An 18870-nucleotide genomic window follows, 5' to 3' on the forward strand; every position below is an offset into this window, starting at 1 on the left:
AACAGACTGAATATTTGGCAACCTACGCAGAAAGCGGCTCGCGCTCGTAGTAAAGGAAGTAGTAGGCGTGTTCGAATACATTTCGACGCTGCGCAGATCAAAAGACTTGTGACATCAAAGTACCGCGGGATCGAATCAAAAGCTTAGCTCTCGCGGTACTTCTATGTCACACGTTCTGATTTGCGCAGAGCCTGATACGTCACCAAACAGCGGTTTCACAACACGGGAACTCAGACGTCAGTGGTTACGGTCTTTGGTCCATGTTAGTCTGTCGAAATACACTTAAAACAAAACCAACAACACTCTAATCCATTATGAAGGTACACGTACCATGAGAGAAGTGCTTTGGAGCTTTTGATTAAACGGTTTAAATCTCTCACGGTCACGGACCGTCTGAAGACTCATTTCTAACCCTTTGGATAACAGAGGTCGGTTGTTATTGTTTCATTTTAATGAATGATGTTATATTATTTAGATTTTTGCTGTTATTTAAAAGAAAACATTCGGTCAATTTTAAAATAATGATTTGGGTTTTATGTTGTGATAGCATTTTGTAAGGTAAATGTGTTAATGTTGTTACGTTAGCCCCTGTACTATGGTGGTTGTTTTGGTTTTGCAAGATTGAGACAACTTTAATAAGCTTCATTTTATGTTTTCTCTTAAAGCAGGCTCTATTTAAAAAAAAAAAAACAATCAGAAAATTTCACAAATGGACTTCCTTGTCACAAATGTAGCAGAGCTCCTTACTGCTGCAGTACAGGAAGTGTTGCAGCTCATGGGTCAGGCTGTATCAGAATATCAGAAGGAAACTGCCAGAACACGGCTGGAGAATCACAAGCTGCAGATGAAGCTAAAAGAACTTCAAGTGCAGATGGCACTGGATTCAGGTATGTGCATATTTTTTTTACTGTATGTCAGTATGAACATCATGCGTAATGCCTGTTTATATTTGAAAAAAAGTTTCTGCTCCCATAGATGACACTCATTCAGGGGAGCATCTTGAGGCGGAAGATCTTGTTTATCATGAAGAATCATCAGTGGTAGAGAAAGAGCAGCCTGACAGCTTGAGTGACAGGATGTCATTTATAGAAGAGAATTCATCTCCTGTCCATCTAAAGCTAGTTTTAAATGAGCTTCCTGTAGAGGACCACTGTCATACTCCACACAGAACCTGTGCCGTTTCTTTAAAAAAGCAAAGACTTTCACAGTTACAGAGTAGCACTCTGAGATCCCCAAACCGTTCATCACCTGGCATCAATGGAGTGACCTGCAACCCTGAGAAACCATTAAACATAACTTCAAGCAACATCAAAGTGGAATCAAAACCAGAGCTTCTGGGTTGCTCATATACAGAAGAGACAACAGACAATGTGACAACAGATGCTCCTGCTTTTAGCATTCTTGAAGCTGCTTTATTTAATGAACGCAACCAGCTGCCTGCCTCTACCAGTGTGGTTTCCCATAACCAAACGCATAAATTGATCAATTCAACCTCTGCCCTTTCTGAACACATACTTAGGTCACGAATAGAGAATACAGTGGACGTTCACAATGCTCTTACTATCAGTGGCAAGAGGGAGAGTTCACACAGCTGCCACGTGTGTGGAAAGACGTTCGCAAACTCATCCAGTCTCGGAGCTCACTTTGTGTGCCATTCGAACGAGAGACCTTTTGCTTGCAAGTGCTGTAACTTTAGGTTCAGTCGTTTAGCTGACCTGAAAAAGCATGAGCGCATTCATACAGGTGAAAGACCATACAAATGTTCTCTCTGTGGACGGAAATTCAACCGAACGGAGAATCTCAAGAGACACTTAAGGAAGATTCATTGTGGTGCAGTGATATGACAAAATTGTGAATTAGAGGATAAAAGACATGCAAATCACATTTTTTAAAATAATTTTAAAGGGACACTCCACCTTTTTTGAAAATATGCTCATTTTCCAGCTCCCCTAGAGTGAAACATTTGATTTTAACCGTTTTGGAATCCATTCAGCCGATCTTCAGGTCTGGCGCTACCACTTTTAGCATAGCTTAGCATAATCCATTGAATCTGACCATTAGCATTGCGCTAAAAATAACCAAAGAGTTTCGATATTTTTCCTATTAAAAACTTGACTCTTCTGTAGTTACATTGTGTACTAAGACTGACAGGAAATTAAGAGTTGCGATTTTTTTTTGCAGATATGGCTGGGAACTGTGCTCTCATTTCAGCGTGGTGGTCAGGGACTTTGCTGATGTAACATAGCTGCAGGAGGCGCATTAATATTACGCAATACGCAGCAGCCGAAAATAGTCCCCTTTGTAACTTTCAATGGCAGGGGACTATTTTCGGGCAGTGCATATCACTACACCTGCTGCAGCCATGTTACGGCGGCACGGTCATTGATTGTTGCGCTGAAATGAGAGTGTAGTTCCTAGTCATATCTGCCTAGAAAATTGCAACTTTTAATTATCTGTCAGCCGAAGAGCTGGAAAATGAGTATATTTTCAAAAAAAGTGGAGTTTCCCTTTAAGTGTTGACCCTATGAGTCAAAACAAGAATACAAAATGACTGGTTCACAAGCCTGTTATTCAAAACTTTGCTTTGTTTTTGCAAATCCTTTACAGATATAAAGCTGAACTAAACATCCAAATGAAAATTCCATATTAAAAATCTCATAAGAGTTTGATTCAGCTCCTCTTTTTCTTCCATTCAACACGCCACTCATTCCAGTCCAATAGTGTCCGGTCTGTCTGCCACTTAGCATGATCCAGTTCTGGCACAGAGAATCAGAATAAAGTTAACTTTCCCACAGTGATATTATCTCACCAATTAACTTTAATAGCTTACTGCATACACATCAAGCGTTTTGTTAACTATATAACTTCTTTTTAAAATTACCTTTTAGGAATGTCTGAAAAATCTGATCAATCATCTTATGACTTTGTGATACTAATTCCCACGGGTCTGAATAAACAGAAAGGAAATGTAACTTATTACAGAGGTAATACAGAGTAGCAGTAATAACAGCACTATCTAAAAGTAACTAATGTTATAACTTCAAATGCAGCCACCTTTGATGTTAGAGAGCTGTTTGAGTGCACCATCCAGTGAAGAGTTATTGTGTAACACAGTACTGAGACACAAGGCCTGACATGCTGCCATTATTTCATCATGCACAGACGCATCACTTGCCAGACATACACAAACCGCTTCTGTGAAGAAAAACCTTTATCACTACATCCATCACATAACTGTTTCTTACACAGTCGTTGCTTTTCTGAGTAACACAGAAATTGCTTAGTATCACTTTAGACCATTAACCATCATATGTATTATTTTTCAACATCGGTTTGAATAGTAAAATGTAAAAGGTATAACACAGAACGGTTTTGTACCATTTTTGATTCCAATGAGGTATGGTTTGCGGTTATTCTTCAATGCCAGCTGCAGTTCTCCTTGGCTTAAATCAAATTGTCAGTAGTATTTTCAATGGCAATAATAACTGGTTTTAGTGAATTTAAACTACTGTAGGATCAAAAAAAGAAAAACTTACTCCTTAACAATGTCTCCTAGTCTCACACCCAATTTGATCGGAACTGTTCTTCGAAGAGCTGCAAAATTTAACAGCAATTTGTTAAGTTGAAGTAAAATGCATTAAAGGGACACTCCACTTCCCTCGAAAATATGCCAACTATCCAGCTCCCCTAGAGTTAAACATCTAAGCCCTACCGTTCTGGAACCCACTCTGGTTCTCCGGGTCTGGCGCTAGCACTCCTAGCATAGCTCAGCACAATTCATTGAATCTGATTAGACCATTAGCATCGCCCTAAAAATAACCAAAGAGTTTGGATATTTTTCCTATTTAAAACTTGACTCTTCCGTAGTTACATCATGTACTAAGACACACAGAAAATTGAAAGTTTTGATTTTCATAAGCAGATATGGCTAGAAACTATACTCTCATTCTGGCTATGCTAAGCTATGCTAAAAGTCCCAGCGCCAGATCCGGAGATCAGCTGAATGGATTCCAAAAAGGCAAAAATCAAAGGTTTAACTCTAGGGGAGCTGGAAAATGAGCATATTTTCAAACAAAGTGGAGTGTCCCTTTAAACAAGTAAAATGCATTCAAAACTGCCCTTGTTATCTTTAAGGACATACACAAGAAAACAGGTTCCTTCCGATTGGCCTCAGATGGACTGAGCAGTTGACCATCAAGCAAGTACTGATGTAGGACTATGGACAGTCGAGCTTCATTGAGGGTTTCCATAACAACAGACCGCACAGCTTTGTAATTGGCAAACAGATGAAGAACGGTGAAAAGGAAGAACAAGATGAATGTCAACCTGAGAGTGAAAGCACAGGGCCAAACCTATTCAGTACACTATTTCATTTACAATTCAGAGAATGGCTTTGAAATCCAAGGGGAACTCACGAAGGGTTATCTGTTACGAGTGGGATGAGTGCCAGGCTCACCAGTAGTCCTGCCAGGTTTACCAGAGTTTCCTTTACAGAACAAAGAGCCAAGAAATTATACATTAACATGATACCACTGACTTGAATAATGACTCTTTATTTCCCAGAGTAGGGGGAATTCTGCTGGAAAAGTTTGGGAAAGTGCTCTGAGAAAACATGACTAATAGCAACCTGACTCCCATCTTTGGCAGAGATATCAGCCATGTTGTTTCTGCGAGCTTGATGGACGGTTAAAGCAGCTCTTGTTGCCCCACCAGCAACTCCTACAATAGACTATAATAACAGAAAGAGAGAAATAGGCCTGTTTTTATTAAAGTCATGTTAAAGGACAAGTTCAGTATTTTACACTTAAAGCCCTGTTTTCAGATTGTTTATGATGAAATAGAACGGTTTTGACTGAAATTTGGACACATGATGCTGGCCCGAGAATTTTCGGGTGGTTGTTGTTTTACCCCCCACCTCTACAATGGCTGCATAGGTGCACTGGGACAATCCTTCCTAAAATGCATTCAACTTTGGTTTACAAAGACGTGAAACTCACTGATATCTGAAAACAGGGCTTTAAGTGTAAAATACCGAACTTGTCATTTAAGGAAGACTTACTATACACTATATATTTCAGAAATATTTAATAACTGAGGATGACCATGCTATTTTACCTTAAAGATTCCAGCAATGCAGACGATTAGGGTGAAAAAGGGAGGGAAATGTGGCGCTGCGATCTCTATGAACATAGCGATGTCATTAAGAACATCAGCAAAGAGCCTAAATATGAGACAATAATGATTGACCAAAACTTCATTTCTAATAACAGTAAAAAATTGATTAAAATTGAAATGCTAAATTTTCAGTCCGTCATGTACTGTACCTCCATTTTTTAGCTTCGGAATCCAACTTGTTCCTGAAATACAGTTTTCACAATTAATTACAATTACATTAAAAAAAATCTGACGGCCTAGGAGATAAATGTTACCCTTTGAGCCAAGCAAAAAGTATTCTTCCCAGCATCCCTGTTCCATCTGAACAAAGACAACAACACAACAAGATTATAAAGTATGCAATTGAGAAATGAATAACAGTAAATTGTTTGCATACCTCGAAGTAGCCATGTTATTGTGGCTGCTGCAACTGTTGCTTCTTGACTTCCAACTCCAACACCCCTAAGTGAAGCCTGAGTAGCAAGTGTGCCTGATAGAGTGCTGGAAAACGCCTAGGAAAATAAAAGACACGTTTTGGATATGATATAGTACAGGTGCGTCTTGTGTCAGTAAAACATTGTATCACTGAAAACTTTGATAATTGTTTTATTTTCACAAGATATTTGGCTTGTGGGTTTTTCCACAACAACAATCTTGAAACAGCAGTAGGGTCAGTGGCAGATTTTGTTGTTGGGTCTAGAGCCTGTAATAAAGTTTATATAAATATATAACCCCAACCTGTACAGTGTCCCACAGCTGATACTGTAAATAGTCCTGGCTGACACTCTCAGGATATCCCTGTGGCAGGAAGACACTCTGAGAGAGAAGAGGCGAGATCAGATCATTATGTATCTGTCAAAGGGTTTATTTAAAATACTTTCTACTCTTTATTTTTAGTCACTCACTTTTGAACGCTCCAGACAGTGAATTTCCTGCCAGTTTGCTGTCGTCTTCATCTTTCTTTCTCTTCATCCTCCCATCCTTCAGAAGGTATTTCCAGGACTCTTGTGAGCCATAACGCTCCGTCGCTATCACCCCTTCACAGTCCTCCATCTCTGCTTTATTCGGATCAAAGCATGTACCAACAGAAATCAATAATGAAAGGAGCGGAGTCTTTTATTTTGAAAAAAAAAAACTGTTTTAGGACATTCGCATTGCACCATGTATTGTCATGGCTGTTTACTATATATTGTGTATTTACACAGTTTAATACGCTATGGATGAAAATTGAATGGGTTAAATTAGCAACGGCTTATATTTCCGAAATAATCGACCACATCACCAACCATATTATTCTTCCGTGTATCACAACGTCATCACGTACTTGCCCGTTTATGTAAATCTTACGTAGGGCCAATCACGGCAAGACATAAAGGGGAGGCGGTTAGTAGGCGTGATTGACTGATGCGCTGCGCAGACCGATCTGCGTATGACATCAGAGTATCTCGAGCGCTATTTGTCTACTTCATGTGGCTCTGCAAGAACTGACAAGCAGATGACATCACAGTACCGCGAGAGCAATTCGGCAGCAGACTTCTACGTATGATTCCTCGAATCGCTCTCGCGGTATTTTGATGTCAACAGCCTGTCAGTTCTTGCAGCGCCACATGAAGTCGAACAAGCCTATTGTAATTTTATTCTCATAATTGTTTAATTTCTGCGGTTAAGGCACTTTCACCATTGAATGTGTTTAACCCGTTTTAAACTTAAGTTCGCCATGTAGTTTATGCTGAATATGCAAAAGCATTTCATAGTGTATATTGTAATTCAGATTTGTATCAAAATGCCATGTGTCATTAATGCTTCTCGCCCACACATATATATATTTTTAATTTATTAGATTTGTAACTAATTTATTGTTGTGTAGCAATACATTTCTTACCTTGAAATTTTCTTTTCTTATAATTGAAAAAAAATCTTTAGTTTTGGATTTTTTTCTGACCTGAAATGTTACTGCATGTATGCGTGTCTGTGCATGCATTTTGAGAATTCTGAGGTTTTTAAAGGAAATGTAACATCTGTCAGTCAACTAGTGCCACACAGGGTGTGGTATTGTGTTGCATGCTTTCCAGTGCATGTTTTTTATCTACTGCTAAAACTTTAGTTAAAAGTCATGTAACTTCTTGTCAATTTTAAACAGACTGTAAACATAAAAACTTTTAAGCTGATTCAAACAAAGTGCATATCTGCATATTTAGACACATACCTGCACAGTGCACACTTCATTTTACACATGGAACATCACAGATGCAATAACATTTAACACTCAGGCTCTGTTTGAATTGTTATTTAAAATAAAACTATTTTAAAATATTTCTATAAACTAATTGACCAGCAACAGGAATATCAAATATGATACTTTGTCATAAAATATGATACAGTATAGATAATGCATTTTTCAAAGCAATTAAACAAACACAATCTCTTTGTTTACAGTACAGAGACTAAAGCCAAGGCGAGGTCAGCTATCATGTCAGGAACTTGAATCTTGAAGTTGTGTGACTATAAATAGGAGGAGTGCAAGTTGCACAGGAAATGTATAAAGAAGTTTCAGCTACAAAGTCTGTTTTAGCTTCTCATGGCTACAAGAGAAACAAGGTGTGGTAAACACTGATAAACGTCACTCAAGAATGTACTGAGTTCATAGTGGGAGAGAGTCATAGAAAGAGGGACCGGTGAGAAAATGAGGAGGTGTTTCTTTTCAGTGTGCCAGGTAGTGTTTCTCACCCACACATCTTTCTGCTCACACTTCTCAAAGAACTAAACTGGGACTGAACAGCTATCTTGGATATTTTGCAAATATATTTGATAAGAAGAGGAAGTATAAGATAGGAAGTTTGTTGCCACTTGTGACATCTATGTCACAGAACGTCTGAAGTTCTGTTTTTAATATAAACTGAAAGCAGCAGGAGACTAACAAGTCGAAGATCATCAGGTTTTCTTCGGAGTAAAAACATCCAAGCTTGGTTATTAAACAACTCTGGATTACTGTCTGACCTCGGAAATTCCACACTGTTCATCCGTTAACTCAAGTCTGGGCGAGTCTGTAAGTACTGAGAGAGTTTTAAACAATGACATTCTTCTGATGGCCATACATTGATATGTTGTGAAATACTGGAAAAATGTCACGGCTATTCTTATGATCATACTTAAAAACAAAAAAAGAGTGCTGGAAATCAGTTTTATCAGTTGACCCTGTTCAACATTTTTAATAGTATGTAATATCAGGTTATAAAGCTTGTTATGTGTTGGTAAACAGCCAAAAGCTGCATTGTGATGTTTTTTTTTTTAAACCACTTGCTCTATTGATGCCAGTTTCTCATAATATGACTCTTCTGTAGTCATACCTGTTTTTCAGGCACCAAAACAATATTTTTCATTTCCCCTATAAAGCTTTGAAAGGATTATTTTATCCAAAAGAAAATGTTTTCATATATAAAGGTATTTTCCGTCTTAATCTCGGTAGGCTATGTGTTTTGGATCTGTTTAAAAGAAATATGAAAAGTTCTTTCTATTCATATTAACATTGAAAGAAAAAAATCTGCCTGCAAAAACCTGCCCAGCTTGTTTAAATCACTGCTCTTTCATTCACAAGTGAAAGTATTATACCCGTTCAAAACTGAAGTAAGCCATGAGTAGTTTATGTTAAATATGCAAGAGCATTTAATAAGAATAATATTTGATCAAATATGTATTTGTATCGAAATGTGTCATTAAATCTATGTTTACATGAATTATTTGTTATTCTGAACAGAGATGTGTGATCCAGCTTGTAAAAACCAACTAATGGAGAAGGATAATGATATTTCAGACAAGCATGCTGATGCAACGACTGACCCACACACTGTCGTCTGCTGTGATGAACAACATAACATCTGCAGTGACCCGGACCATCGAAAGTTAGCCATATGCAGCATTATATGTGGACTATCATGCCTTGGCATTATGTCCCTTCTGTACTCTGTAAAGGTAAATGTTTTATCTCATTTTTGAGTGATCAACACACAATAATCATAATTAGTAACCTGTGTAAATTGACATATAGGAAAACGGAATTTAGGAAATTAGGAACATTAACTTTTAAAAAACACAAGTGCCTGGTTTTACAGACAAGGCTTAGCTAAAGTCACAACTAGGCCTTAGTTAAGATAATTAAGCATCTTTTATAAGCATGCCTTAGAAAACAAACATTACTGGTGTGTATCTTGAGACAAATCAATGGCACTGGCATATTTTGAGATCTGTCAGGACAAGTTATTTTTAGTTGAGACAGCTCAAATATTTGTTTCAGTCTAGGACTAGCCTTAAGCTTGTGTGTGAAACTGGGAAAACATAACACAACTTAATATCTTCATGCACAATATGAAAACTAACCTATAAATCAACTGTACCAGGAAATCTAACTCCTACTTTATTTTGTTTTATCCAGTCTCGAGAGACAAGAAAAACACTTCAAAATGAAGATCAGACACAAAGGAAACTGAAGGTCAAAGAATACTCAAAAAAAGCATTAATATGGGGAATAATCTCCATTATAGCATGGGTGGTTTTAATTATTATCCTTCCACTTCTGGTAGGATTAGGGTCCTATTTAGTGACCTTCATAGACTAAGACTCCGAAACCTTTAAACTAGATACTGTTAAAACCCGGAGCAACCAAAGTAAATGCATTATAAAATGTTAGATTTTTTTTAATAGACAGACTACACTATCGACTAATAAGTTGATCAGTATTGTGCAATGTTGACACTGCAATCATGAGAACAAATGCATGTGATAAAATTAAACAAATACATTCGTTTTCTGGAATTGTTACTGGCATTAGATGAAATAATCCTGAAATTTTACTGACAAGCTGTTTTTATTTATGTTCATAATGCAACATCAAAATGAAACATTAGGTCATTTACAGAGAGCTCCACAGTTTTGTACAAACCACTATTACAGATTGGTATATGGAACTAGTTACATTTTAACATTCTGCTTTTGTAAATATTTTGTACTGTTTTAATACCTTGTGCTTTGAATGTTTTGTACATTGCATTGTTTTGTCATAAAAAAGTGTTAACAATCAAAACACAATTGTTCCATTGTGATATTTTTACAAACGACTAACAAACATTACAATACAAAACAGCAAAATGTATTCCATCCAAAAAGAGGACCCAGACATCTATACATGTGAAACTATTTTATACACCAACCTTGTGTTTAAACACCACAAGCAGTATCATTAAAACATCAAAGGAGACCAAATGATGACTAAACGATTGGTCTATATTTACAGTACCTGAGTAAGATCACAGAATGCACTGAAACTTTGAATCCATTATGCTGTTAAATGAACAACACACAAAAAAACTCAGTGGCAAAATATCAATTTCAATGCTGCCACAGCAACTCTGTAAAGGCCTTTGTGCTATGACTTCTTTTATTATGAAAAACATTCAAACACACACACACAAACAACATAAGAGCGTATAATAAGGCATTCATTTCACCAAAGAAGAGTTTCATTTGGAATACACGGAGAGGGGGTGGTTTTTAAATGCATGTTCTGGCAAGAAGTCTTATTTTGAAATCACTTTGATGTGGTGAAATAATAGCGCTATTGCTTATTGTAATAATGTAAACAAGTGCTTATCCTTTGGAAGGTTATAAAACAAAACAGAACACAGCTGACTGTACACTGTTACCAATTCACATAGACAAATACAAATCAGACCACCCTACAAAAACAGAATTTAAACTGCTAATGAATTTCTAGTTTTAATGTTGCTTTAATGAATTTACAGTAAATTACAAAATGTCATGTTACAAAATGCATGAGAATCAAGCACATTGTTCGGTACAGACCAAACAAGATCTCTGCCTCAGCATGCAACCTGTTGGAGTGCCATCCAGGTGTCTAGTTCTTCAAGCTTGGAGCAAAGGAGTGAATCTAACTGCTGCAGAGTAAGCACATCGTCCGCTTTAGAAGACGCCCCTACACCTCTTCTGGTTCTGGAGATCGCGGAGTTCCCTCCTGCTTTTCTTTGGGCTCCACCCCCTGCCAGCCCAACAACCAGAGGCTTCTTGGGCTTTCTGGCAACACCCAGTTCAGGGAATTCAACAAAGCGCTTTACCTTTTTCGGACCTACGACAGCCTGAGAGCCATCTCGCCGGTTAAGAGGAACCTCAAAGATGGTTTCCAAACGTCTGAAAGTTAACAATAGCAGCTTAATTAACCAGATGTTAAAAAAAAATTTTGGTCCTTCATTCTGATTGGTTGAAATGTGTTCTAAACTGTGATAAAATACCCCGGTAACCCCACGCTTACATAGCTTAAGTATCACTGTGCCACTGTTGCTTCATACTGATTTGTGAAAAAACACCACAGTCTTTAATCATATTTTTTTTTAAATTGCACAATAAATTTCAATAAACATCCAGATCTTTCCCCACAATTGACGTGTTATCTAGTAAATTAAAGGAATAGTCTACTCATTTTCAATATTAAAATATGTTATTACCTTAACTAAGAATTGTTGATACATCCCTCTATCATCTGTGTGCGTGCACGTAAGCGCTGGAGCGCGCTGCGACGCTTCGATAGCATTTAGCTTAGCCCCATTCATTCAATGGTACCATTTAGAGATAAAGTTAGAAGTGACCAAACGTAATATCACTTTTGGGAGTACTTCGACTCGCCTGAAAAGTCCGCTCCCCTTCTCCCTCTCATAATGGGAGAGGGAGGGTGTTACTGCGCCGAGTCAAAGTACTCCCAAAAGTGCCATTACGCCATAAAATGTGGCTCCTCTTTTAAATCCGCTTAGAAAAGTGCTACGTTTTATTTTGTACCACCAAACTTGCTCGTATAACTACTCGTCTTAAATAGGAAAAACGTTGATGTGTTTGGTCACTTCTAACTTTATCTCTAAATGGTACCATTGAATGAATGGGGCCAAGCCAAATGCCATCGAAGCGTCGCAGCGCGCTCCAGCGCCCACGCGCACGCACACAGACGACAGAGGGATGCACCAACAATTCCCAGCCAAGGCAACAACACACTTCAATATTGAAAATGAGTAGACTATTCCTTTAAGAGAAAATGCTTCCCTGCCAATGACGAGTTTTTACAGAAATCCATATGTCCACTATTATCCACCTGGTGGCACTCTTACCCCACTTATAAAACACTTGAAGCATTCACTCAACAGTAAATACTCTGTGTATTAGCGATCTGGCCGATTATCGACATCAGTCATTTTAAAAGCAGATTTGACAATAAAGTAACGTAATTTTGAAATGCGCTATTTTGGCTCTGATGCAGCCAAGGATTAAGTGAGAGCCGTCTGAACACGGAACAGGGCACTCTAGTTTGTTGCCTACAGCAATGCCTGTCCACCGCCCATCTGATTTGTTGGGAGTCATAAGTTCAGCCAATCAGTGCAGGAGGCTAAAGACACCACCGAAAGCACTTGCTAACTGAAGCTGCTGTATATACAATGATTTCGCACTGCAAGCAAGTTAGACACTGCAAAACAAATAAGAGTTTAGCACGCATTTTGGGCAGCTGACCGAGCTGGGATTGCACGTCATTGTACAAGCACACACACACAGCCGCCTCTCAAGCTGCTTGCAACAAGTGACAGATCGAGTTATTTTTCACGACTTATTTATTACACATAAATGTTCAGATACACACACAGATGCTTATATCTTGGTGACATATATACTAAAGGAATAGGCTATTGAACCAACTATGTGTGCCTACAATATGGTATTAATGTTATAGTTTCATAAAAACATTTGCGGTCTTTTCAACAACGTACACAATGAAGCTATGAAGGCAATTCAATTATTCACACATATATCAATTCAAATTTAGTTAATCCATTGATGTGCAAGACGATTAACTGAATAGTTCTACATTTGTATGCAACAATTAAATCATCAGAAAATTATTAATTTATTTAATTCATTTTTTATGTTATTATTAACATGATTGTTATAATTAACACTTCTTCGAGTCAGGCACTGGCGGGAAAGAGTTAAGCATGATTCCAAACATATTTGATGCACACTTCAACAGTTAATGTATAAATTACATAAATGACCACAGTCTTTAATTATACTTTCATTGTGTCTTTGCTGCGTCTGTGTTGCTTGGGAACCGCTCTGTTGCCGCCACACTTGTTTCTGAGGAACAACTTTGTAAGGCGGAAGTTATATTTGTACTAAAATAGACATTTAATTGTATGCATCTTATTTGCTATGTTTTATTTTTTTAATAATATGCTATGCATATAAAGTAACAGTTTTATAAAAACAATAAGCCTCGTGAAGCAGTGGTGTTTTATAACAGCTCACAAGTTTTTAACAACGCCCCTTAGCTGTTATAAAAAGGCACTGTAACGCACTGCTTCTCGGGATTATTGCTTTAATCTACGTCAAAATGCAAACTCAAGTTTAAAATATTCCTGTTTCTGCATTTTCCACTGCACAATATGAAGAGTTTCATTGCAAAACGAGATAACCACCGTTTTGTTAATTGTTCAGAAATCGCGTTTTTTGGTTCTGCATTCCAATTCAACCTCAGTTGGTTTGTTTTGATTTAAACCTTCATAACTTAAAAAATACAGCCAAGTAGCACAATAAAACAAAATAATAACATGATAACATAATAATAAACATGTTTTGGCAAAAATTTAAAAAAATGGATTTATCTCGTTTTGCAACGAAACTCTTCATATGTTTGTCTGCTGCTCTCTGTGTTAGTGCTGTTTATAATCTCAAGGCTGTCTAAGATGCATTGTGGTTGATTGTATCACAAGTGGATGATGCTAAATACAGGTGTGAATGGGGTGTAAAAAGCTTGTCTACATTCGACCACATTCAGAGATAGCCGAAAACTGGGTTGCTTTTGTGGTGTTCATGTGGTCGAATGTGTTTGACGAGCCACAAAAGACTGCCTGCTCTTCGCCTTTTGATTTTCTGTGTAATTTACCAAGCAATATATTTTACCTTGACCCTGACTTCTAGCAGAAACCCACAGGGTTCGGCGCCATCTTTAGGCTGTCATTGATAAAACTAAAGCAGCTGCTGTCAGTTTCTTTCACTTTTGTTTCATTTTGTACAAAACATTGTGCAGCATGTTTACTAACAACAAGCAGCGGTACTCTCACATAATATATGTGGGCATCAGTTCAAACACGTCAACGTTATAATAACTCGACCATTGACCCTCCCCTCAAAGTAATCAGGACCGAAGCAGACAAAAGAGAACGATTAAAACACCAGGTGTAAATGAACATGCGTCGTTCTTGTGCACTTGTGATCCGATAGACCAAAGTGCATTCTAATAAAAGGTATAAACAAGGCCATAGGTGTAATTCAGCAGTATGCAGAACATTACTTACCCATCAGGGGGTTTGCTGAAGTTTTTGTTGGTGTAGATTTCCTCCAAGCTGAAATCCTTCTTCTTTATTCTGGCAAAGCACAAAACATGTTTATTTGATGTAATAATTAAATGCAAACACAGCACAAGAGAAATAAGAATGAATGACCAAGCAGTCCATCTATACATTAAGGATACATACCTGATGGCTTTAGGAAGGCCCATAGGTGTTAAATTATTCTGAGGTTTTGGAAGCTTTTTACAGATACGAATAGAAGACACCTTTCCTCGCTGGCCATCCTTGCTGTCTGTCTGTTTAGACAGAGAGATGCAATAAGTATATACAGTACTGTGCAAAGGTCTTAGGCCTCCATGCCAGAATTAGATTTGTTGTTTTTGCAATGTTATAGTGATTTTATATAATTGTTTCTCAGTCTCTTTCAAATACATCCAGAAAATACTGGAAATGTGTATATAGTATTAAAAACGGTATAAAAATGTAAACTGATGTGTCAAGTTTTTAGGGTAAACTCCCCTTCCACTTAAAGGGAAACTTCACCCATTTGCATTAAGCTTTGTATCTTTAGAACCCCAGTCATGTTTTTGAATGGTCGTGCATCATTCCCTCAGTTTCTCCTGAGACAGGAGAAATACTCATTTCAGTGAGGCACTTCCTTCTTTCAATGATGTAAAAATCGTAATTTTGTGTCATTGAAAGAAGGAAGTCCTGTATCTTTGTCGAGGGTGAAAGACTACAGACACTCATTTCTCATTTTTCCAAGGTGGGGGCTATGGGTGGGACCCACACACGCTAAAGACCTATTACAGATCAGTTGGTGGGACTTACGAAAATATATGAACACAGATGGAAAAAAACAATCAGCTGCCATCTTTATGCTAAGCTAAGCTAAACAGACGTTGTGGAGCGAGCCAGACTTCGTGTTACAATAACAATGGAAGTTAATCAATATTATATGGAAGAGGGTGATTTCGCAAGAGTGATGCGCTAATCCGCTGTTCATTGCACCTTTATGAGCCAGGAACAGAAGTCGAGGAGTAGGCCGGAGCCTCGGCCTCTGCTGCGTAGAGAAGCTTGGACAGACTACTAGAGGTCGACCGATATGGCTTTTTCTCTGGCCGATATTAAGAAATCAGGGCAGCCACTGGCCGATATGTTTGGCCGATTTTCTATATGTACATAATAATCAAAATGTTCTCATCTTTTGCAGATATTTTAAATGTAAAAATGTCACTATTTAAGTCAAAAGTTTAAAAAAATTATGACTGGTCTTTCTGAAGAGTTTTACAACCTCTTCTGCACCATGCATTTATCAGACACAGATATTACCTGACACTCTGCTGTCATCATCTTTGATCAGTTTTTTACCATGGCTTTTATTGCTTTGTGGATAAAATCCTTATTTGGTAGACCTGATAAATTATTTATTCATCATAAAGTTAACATAGTTAATGTCTATGTTTTTTGGTTGAGACTGTTATTTAGGGCAAATCTTTCTAAACACATTTACATTCTCATTTCTGAAGCGCTATAAGTGACTGATTGTGCTGACAGTGACGTCTTGTGAGTTTAGTGTTGGGACAGATCTGTTGTTTCAACCGTTCATTCAAACGAATCCGTTCAAAGGAATCAGTTCGCGAATCGGACGTGCTGTGTTCTAATCCAGGCTGAGCAGCGCAAAACTGTAAACAAAGTGTTACTGTAACAACACGTAAAACATTTCCTCGGTGGATATGATTTGGTCTTCCGACCTTTTGCCATCGAGTCCGTTTTGTTTTGAGTAATAAAAGCAGGGAGACAGTTTAAAGACAGAAAGCGTGCGCGCGCGGCTCTTCTCTCTCTGTCAAGCAAACAAAAATCATCATCATCACTCATTAATCACACGAAATGAGCCTAATCTTTGCACGAACAGTGCACCGCGAGACATAAGCCCGTCGCGCTGTTGTACTGTCTGCTTAATTTGCGCGATCCCGCCTTCGTTTACTAAAGCTGTTTGTGAACAAGGCACGGCTGCACACACACGGAACGGGAGCGATCTGCTTGCAACAAGAGGCAGCGTCACGAGTTCTACAACAACGCTTAGGTGCCCGCAGATGCGCCTGCCTATTAATCGGCCTAATTTTGCAGCAAAATCGGCCAAAGCCGATTTTTTTTTAATATGCCAAAAATCGGCCAATTAATCAGCCGGCCGATAAATCGGTCGACCTCTACAGACTACTGCCTGTACTCTCGCTGTCTGCTTGCTTTATAACATTTCTGCATCAGGATATGGAGGTTTGTTTGGTGAATGTTTCCAGGCAAGAGAGCAACTTTGCGCACGTTTGGTCATGTTTATTTCACAGACGTGTTTCGGCTTACGAGCAGACGCGCTGCGGAGTATATGAGCTTGGACGGACTCTCGCTGTGTGCTTTCGGTTTAACATTTCTCCATCAGATAAGGATATAAACGTTTGTTTTGTGACTGTTTCGGGGCACTTTGTGCGTGCTTATTTCAAAGACGTGTTTCGGCTTACGAGCAGACGCGCTGCGGAGTATATGAGCTTGGACGGACTCTCGCTGTGTGCTTTCGGTTTAACATTTCTCCATCAGATAAGGATATAAACGTTTGTTTTGTGACTGTTTCGGGGCACTTTGTGCGTGCTTATTTCAAAGACGTGTTTCGGCTTACGAGCACAAGCTCCAAGAGCTGAGGCAGCGCGTCTGTGGAGATATTGTGCAGGGGACGCGTTTGTGTGGAGGATGCAGGAATAATCGGACGTCTGACTAAAGTGAGTGTTTCTATTTTCTTTGTTATACTATGGCATTTATGTACACAATAGGATATCTGAGCGGTGTTTTATATGTTTATATTGTGAGAGCAGTGAGGCCGATATAACACAGATGTAATTACAGTAAACAAGACAAAAAGAAAATTCGTAAAACTAAATAAACATTTAAAATGCATACCCTTTTTTAAGTACTTGAAAAGACATTTGTACTGCGGATCTGAAACCGCACGTTACTGTTTGAAAAAGACTTTGCTACAAACCAGACCAGAGTGTTATTGTGTGTACCACAATGTATCATCACGTTTAAAAGTAAATCATGATTGGTGTCTGTCAGACACAGGGGTGGTGGCTATTTTCTTTGTTTTACTAACGTGGCATTTATGTACACAATATCATATCTGAGCCGTGTTCCGATTAATGGGAGTGGCTTGCAGAGCTGTGCATTATGGTGCATAGTGGGAGTTGTAGTTTTTCATACAAATGTGCTCTAAAGTCACAAATAGCCACAAAATTCTAAATTTATGTTACATTTTGACTACAAATATGACCCACTTTCCATAAAGAATAATGTTCCTATCGGTGAAATGGCCCTTTAACTCAACACTTAACAGTTTTTTCAACGGAGTATCAAAGGACTATAAACGATCCCAAACGAGGCATAAGAGTCGAAACGATTGTCATTTTTTACAAGAAAAAAAAATGCTCTTTTAAACCACAACTTTACGTCTAGGTCGGTCCAGCGCGACCTAACGTAAATGCGTAGTGACGTAGGGAGGTCACGTGTTATACATATAAAACGCAATTTTTCGGAGCATTTTAAACAATAAACTGACACAAAGATATTAATTAGTATCATTCCACATACAACAACATCGGAACGGTCCTCTTTCAAGACACTTGTAAGCACTGGGGAGGAGTTTCGCGTTCGTCCTCTGTGACCTCTTGACGTCATGGCGTATTGCGTGAGGTCACGCTGACGCTTTCAGGGCCGGATCTAGACAAAAAATTGTGGTTTAAAAGTGTATATTTGTTATTTTTATTGTCAAAAATGACAATCGGTTCGCTAGATAAGACCCTTATGCCTCGTTTGGGATCATTTATAGTCCTTTGAAACTTCGTTGAAGTGTTGAGTTAAGTATTAATTGTTGGTGTCTATTAAAGTCCATTAAAATGAGACAAATCCTGCAATGTTTTCCTCAAAAAACATAATTTCTTCTCGACGGAACAAAGAAAGACATCAACATTTTGGATGACATGGTGGTGAGTAAATTATCTGGATTTTTCTTTTAAGAAAATGGACTATTCCTTTAAGACGATTAACAAACTAGAAGAAAGATTTACTGGAAGTGTAAACAAGTCTAGTACCTTGATTTCAGAGTCTGAAAATGCTTTATCTTCTGAAATGGATGAAGAGAGCTTAAGACCGAAGGCCTTTTCTTCATCCATGGATTCCTGACACTCCATTTGTAGAGTCCCATGCTCTTCATCTGAAGAACTTGAAAATGCACTTGAGGATGAAGAAAGTAGGATTTAATTTACTGATCTGCACT

At 38.2% G+C, this 18870-nt stretch overlaps 3 protein-coding genes and 1 long non-coding RNA gene across 12 annotated transcripts in view; 2 read left to right on the plus strand and 2 right to left on the minus strand.

Annotated features, from left to right (window-relative positions):
• Positions 1 to 179: 179 nt before the first annotated feature.
• LOC129436020 (uncharacterized) lies at positions 180 to 2669 on the plus strand. 2 transcript variants are annotated; one of them, XM_055193809.2, is made up of 3 exons: positions 180 to 428; positions 666 to 887; positions 976 to 2669. In XM_055193809.2, exons 2-3 carry the CDS (start codon positions 710 to 712, stop codon positions 1842 to 1844), a joined length of 1047 nt encoding a protein of 348 aa, XP_055049784.2. In that variant the 5' UTR covers positions 180 to 428; positions 666 to 709; the 3' UTR covers positions 1845 to 2669. The 2 variants fall into 2 exon arrangements, with proteins under 2 accessions (XP_055049784.2, XP_055049785.2); XM_055193810.2 differs by having other exon boundaries at positions 669 to 887.
• On the minus strand, positions 2551 to 6575 carry rusf1 (RUS family member 1). Of its 3 annotated transcripts, none has more exons than XM_073857235.1 (15): positions 6441 to 6575; positions 6057 to 6209; positions 5893 to 5966; positions 5552 to 5666; positions 5430 to 5475; positions 5325 to 5357; positions 5116 to 5221; positions 4628 to 4729; positions 4416 to 4486; positions 4142 to 4326; positions 3537 to 3594; positions 3379 to 3443; positions 3055 to 3195; positions 2882 to 2947; positions 2551 to 2756 (listed from the first exon to the last, which is right to left on the minus strand). In XM_073857235.1, the coding sequence occupies exons 2-15, from the start codon at positions 6205 to 6207 to the stop codon at positions 2671 to 2673; spliced, it is 1299 nt and encodes a 432-aa protein (XP_073713336.1). In that variant the 5' UTR covers positions 6208 to 6209; positions 6441 to 6575; the 3' UTR covers positions 2551 to 2670. The 3 variants fall into 3 exon arrangements, with proteins under 3 accessions (XP_073713336.1, XP_073713337.1, XP_073713335.1); XM_073857236.1 differs by having other exon boundaries at positions 6057 to 6212; XM_073857234.1 differs by lacking the exon at positions 6441 to 6575 and having other exon boundaries at positions 6057 to 6434.
• A 1101-nt stretch (positions 6576 to 7676) lies between these two features.
• On the plus strand, positions 7677 to 10236 carry LOC129436027 (uncharacterized). Its single transcript, XR_012359228.1, has 3 exons — positions 7677 to 8200; positions 8909 to 9123; positions 9584 to 10236. It is a non-coding gene; the product is annotated as an uncharacterized lncRNA (long non-coding RNA).
• Positions 10237 to 10897: 661 nt separating this feature from the next.
• Positions 10898 to 18870, minus strand: part of prr14 (proline rich 14) — a 31946-nt gene continuing 23973 nt past the window's right edge. For all 6 annotated transcript variants that reach the window (XM_055193812.2, XM_055193816.2, XM_055193811.2 and 3 more), the window contains 4 exons: positions 18686 to 18827; positions 14736 to 14845; positions 14556 to 14624; positions 10898 to 11352 (listed from right to left, as the gene is read on the minus strand). In XM_055193812.2, coding sequence (XP_055049787.2) covers positions 11028 to 11352; positions 14556 to 14624; positions 14736 to 14845; positions 18686 to 18827 — 646 coding nt within the window. In that variant the 3' untranslated portion in view covers positions 10898 to 11027. The remainder of the gene's footprint in view (positions 11353 to 14555; positions 14625 to 14735; positions 14846 to 18685; positions 18828 to 18870) is intronic.

This window comes from Misgurnus anguillicaudatus, chromosome 19, assembly GCF_027580225.2.
Source record: "Misgurnus anguillicaudatus chromosome 19, ASM2758022v2, whole genome shotgun sequence".
NCBI classification, from domain to species: Eukaryota; Metazoa; Chordata; class Actinopteri; order Cypriniformes; family Cobitidae; genus Misgurnus; species Misgurnus anguillicaudatus.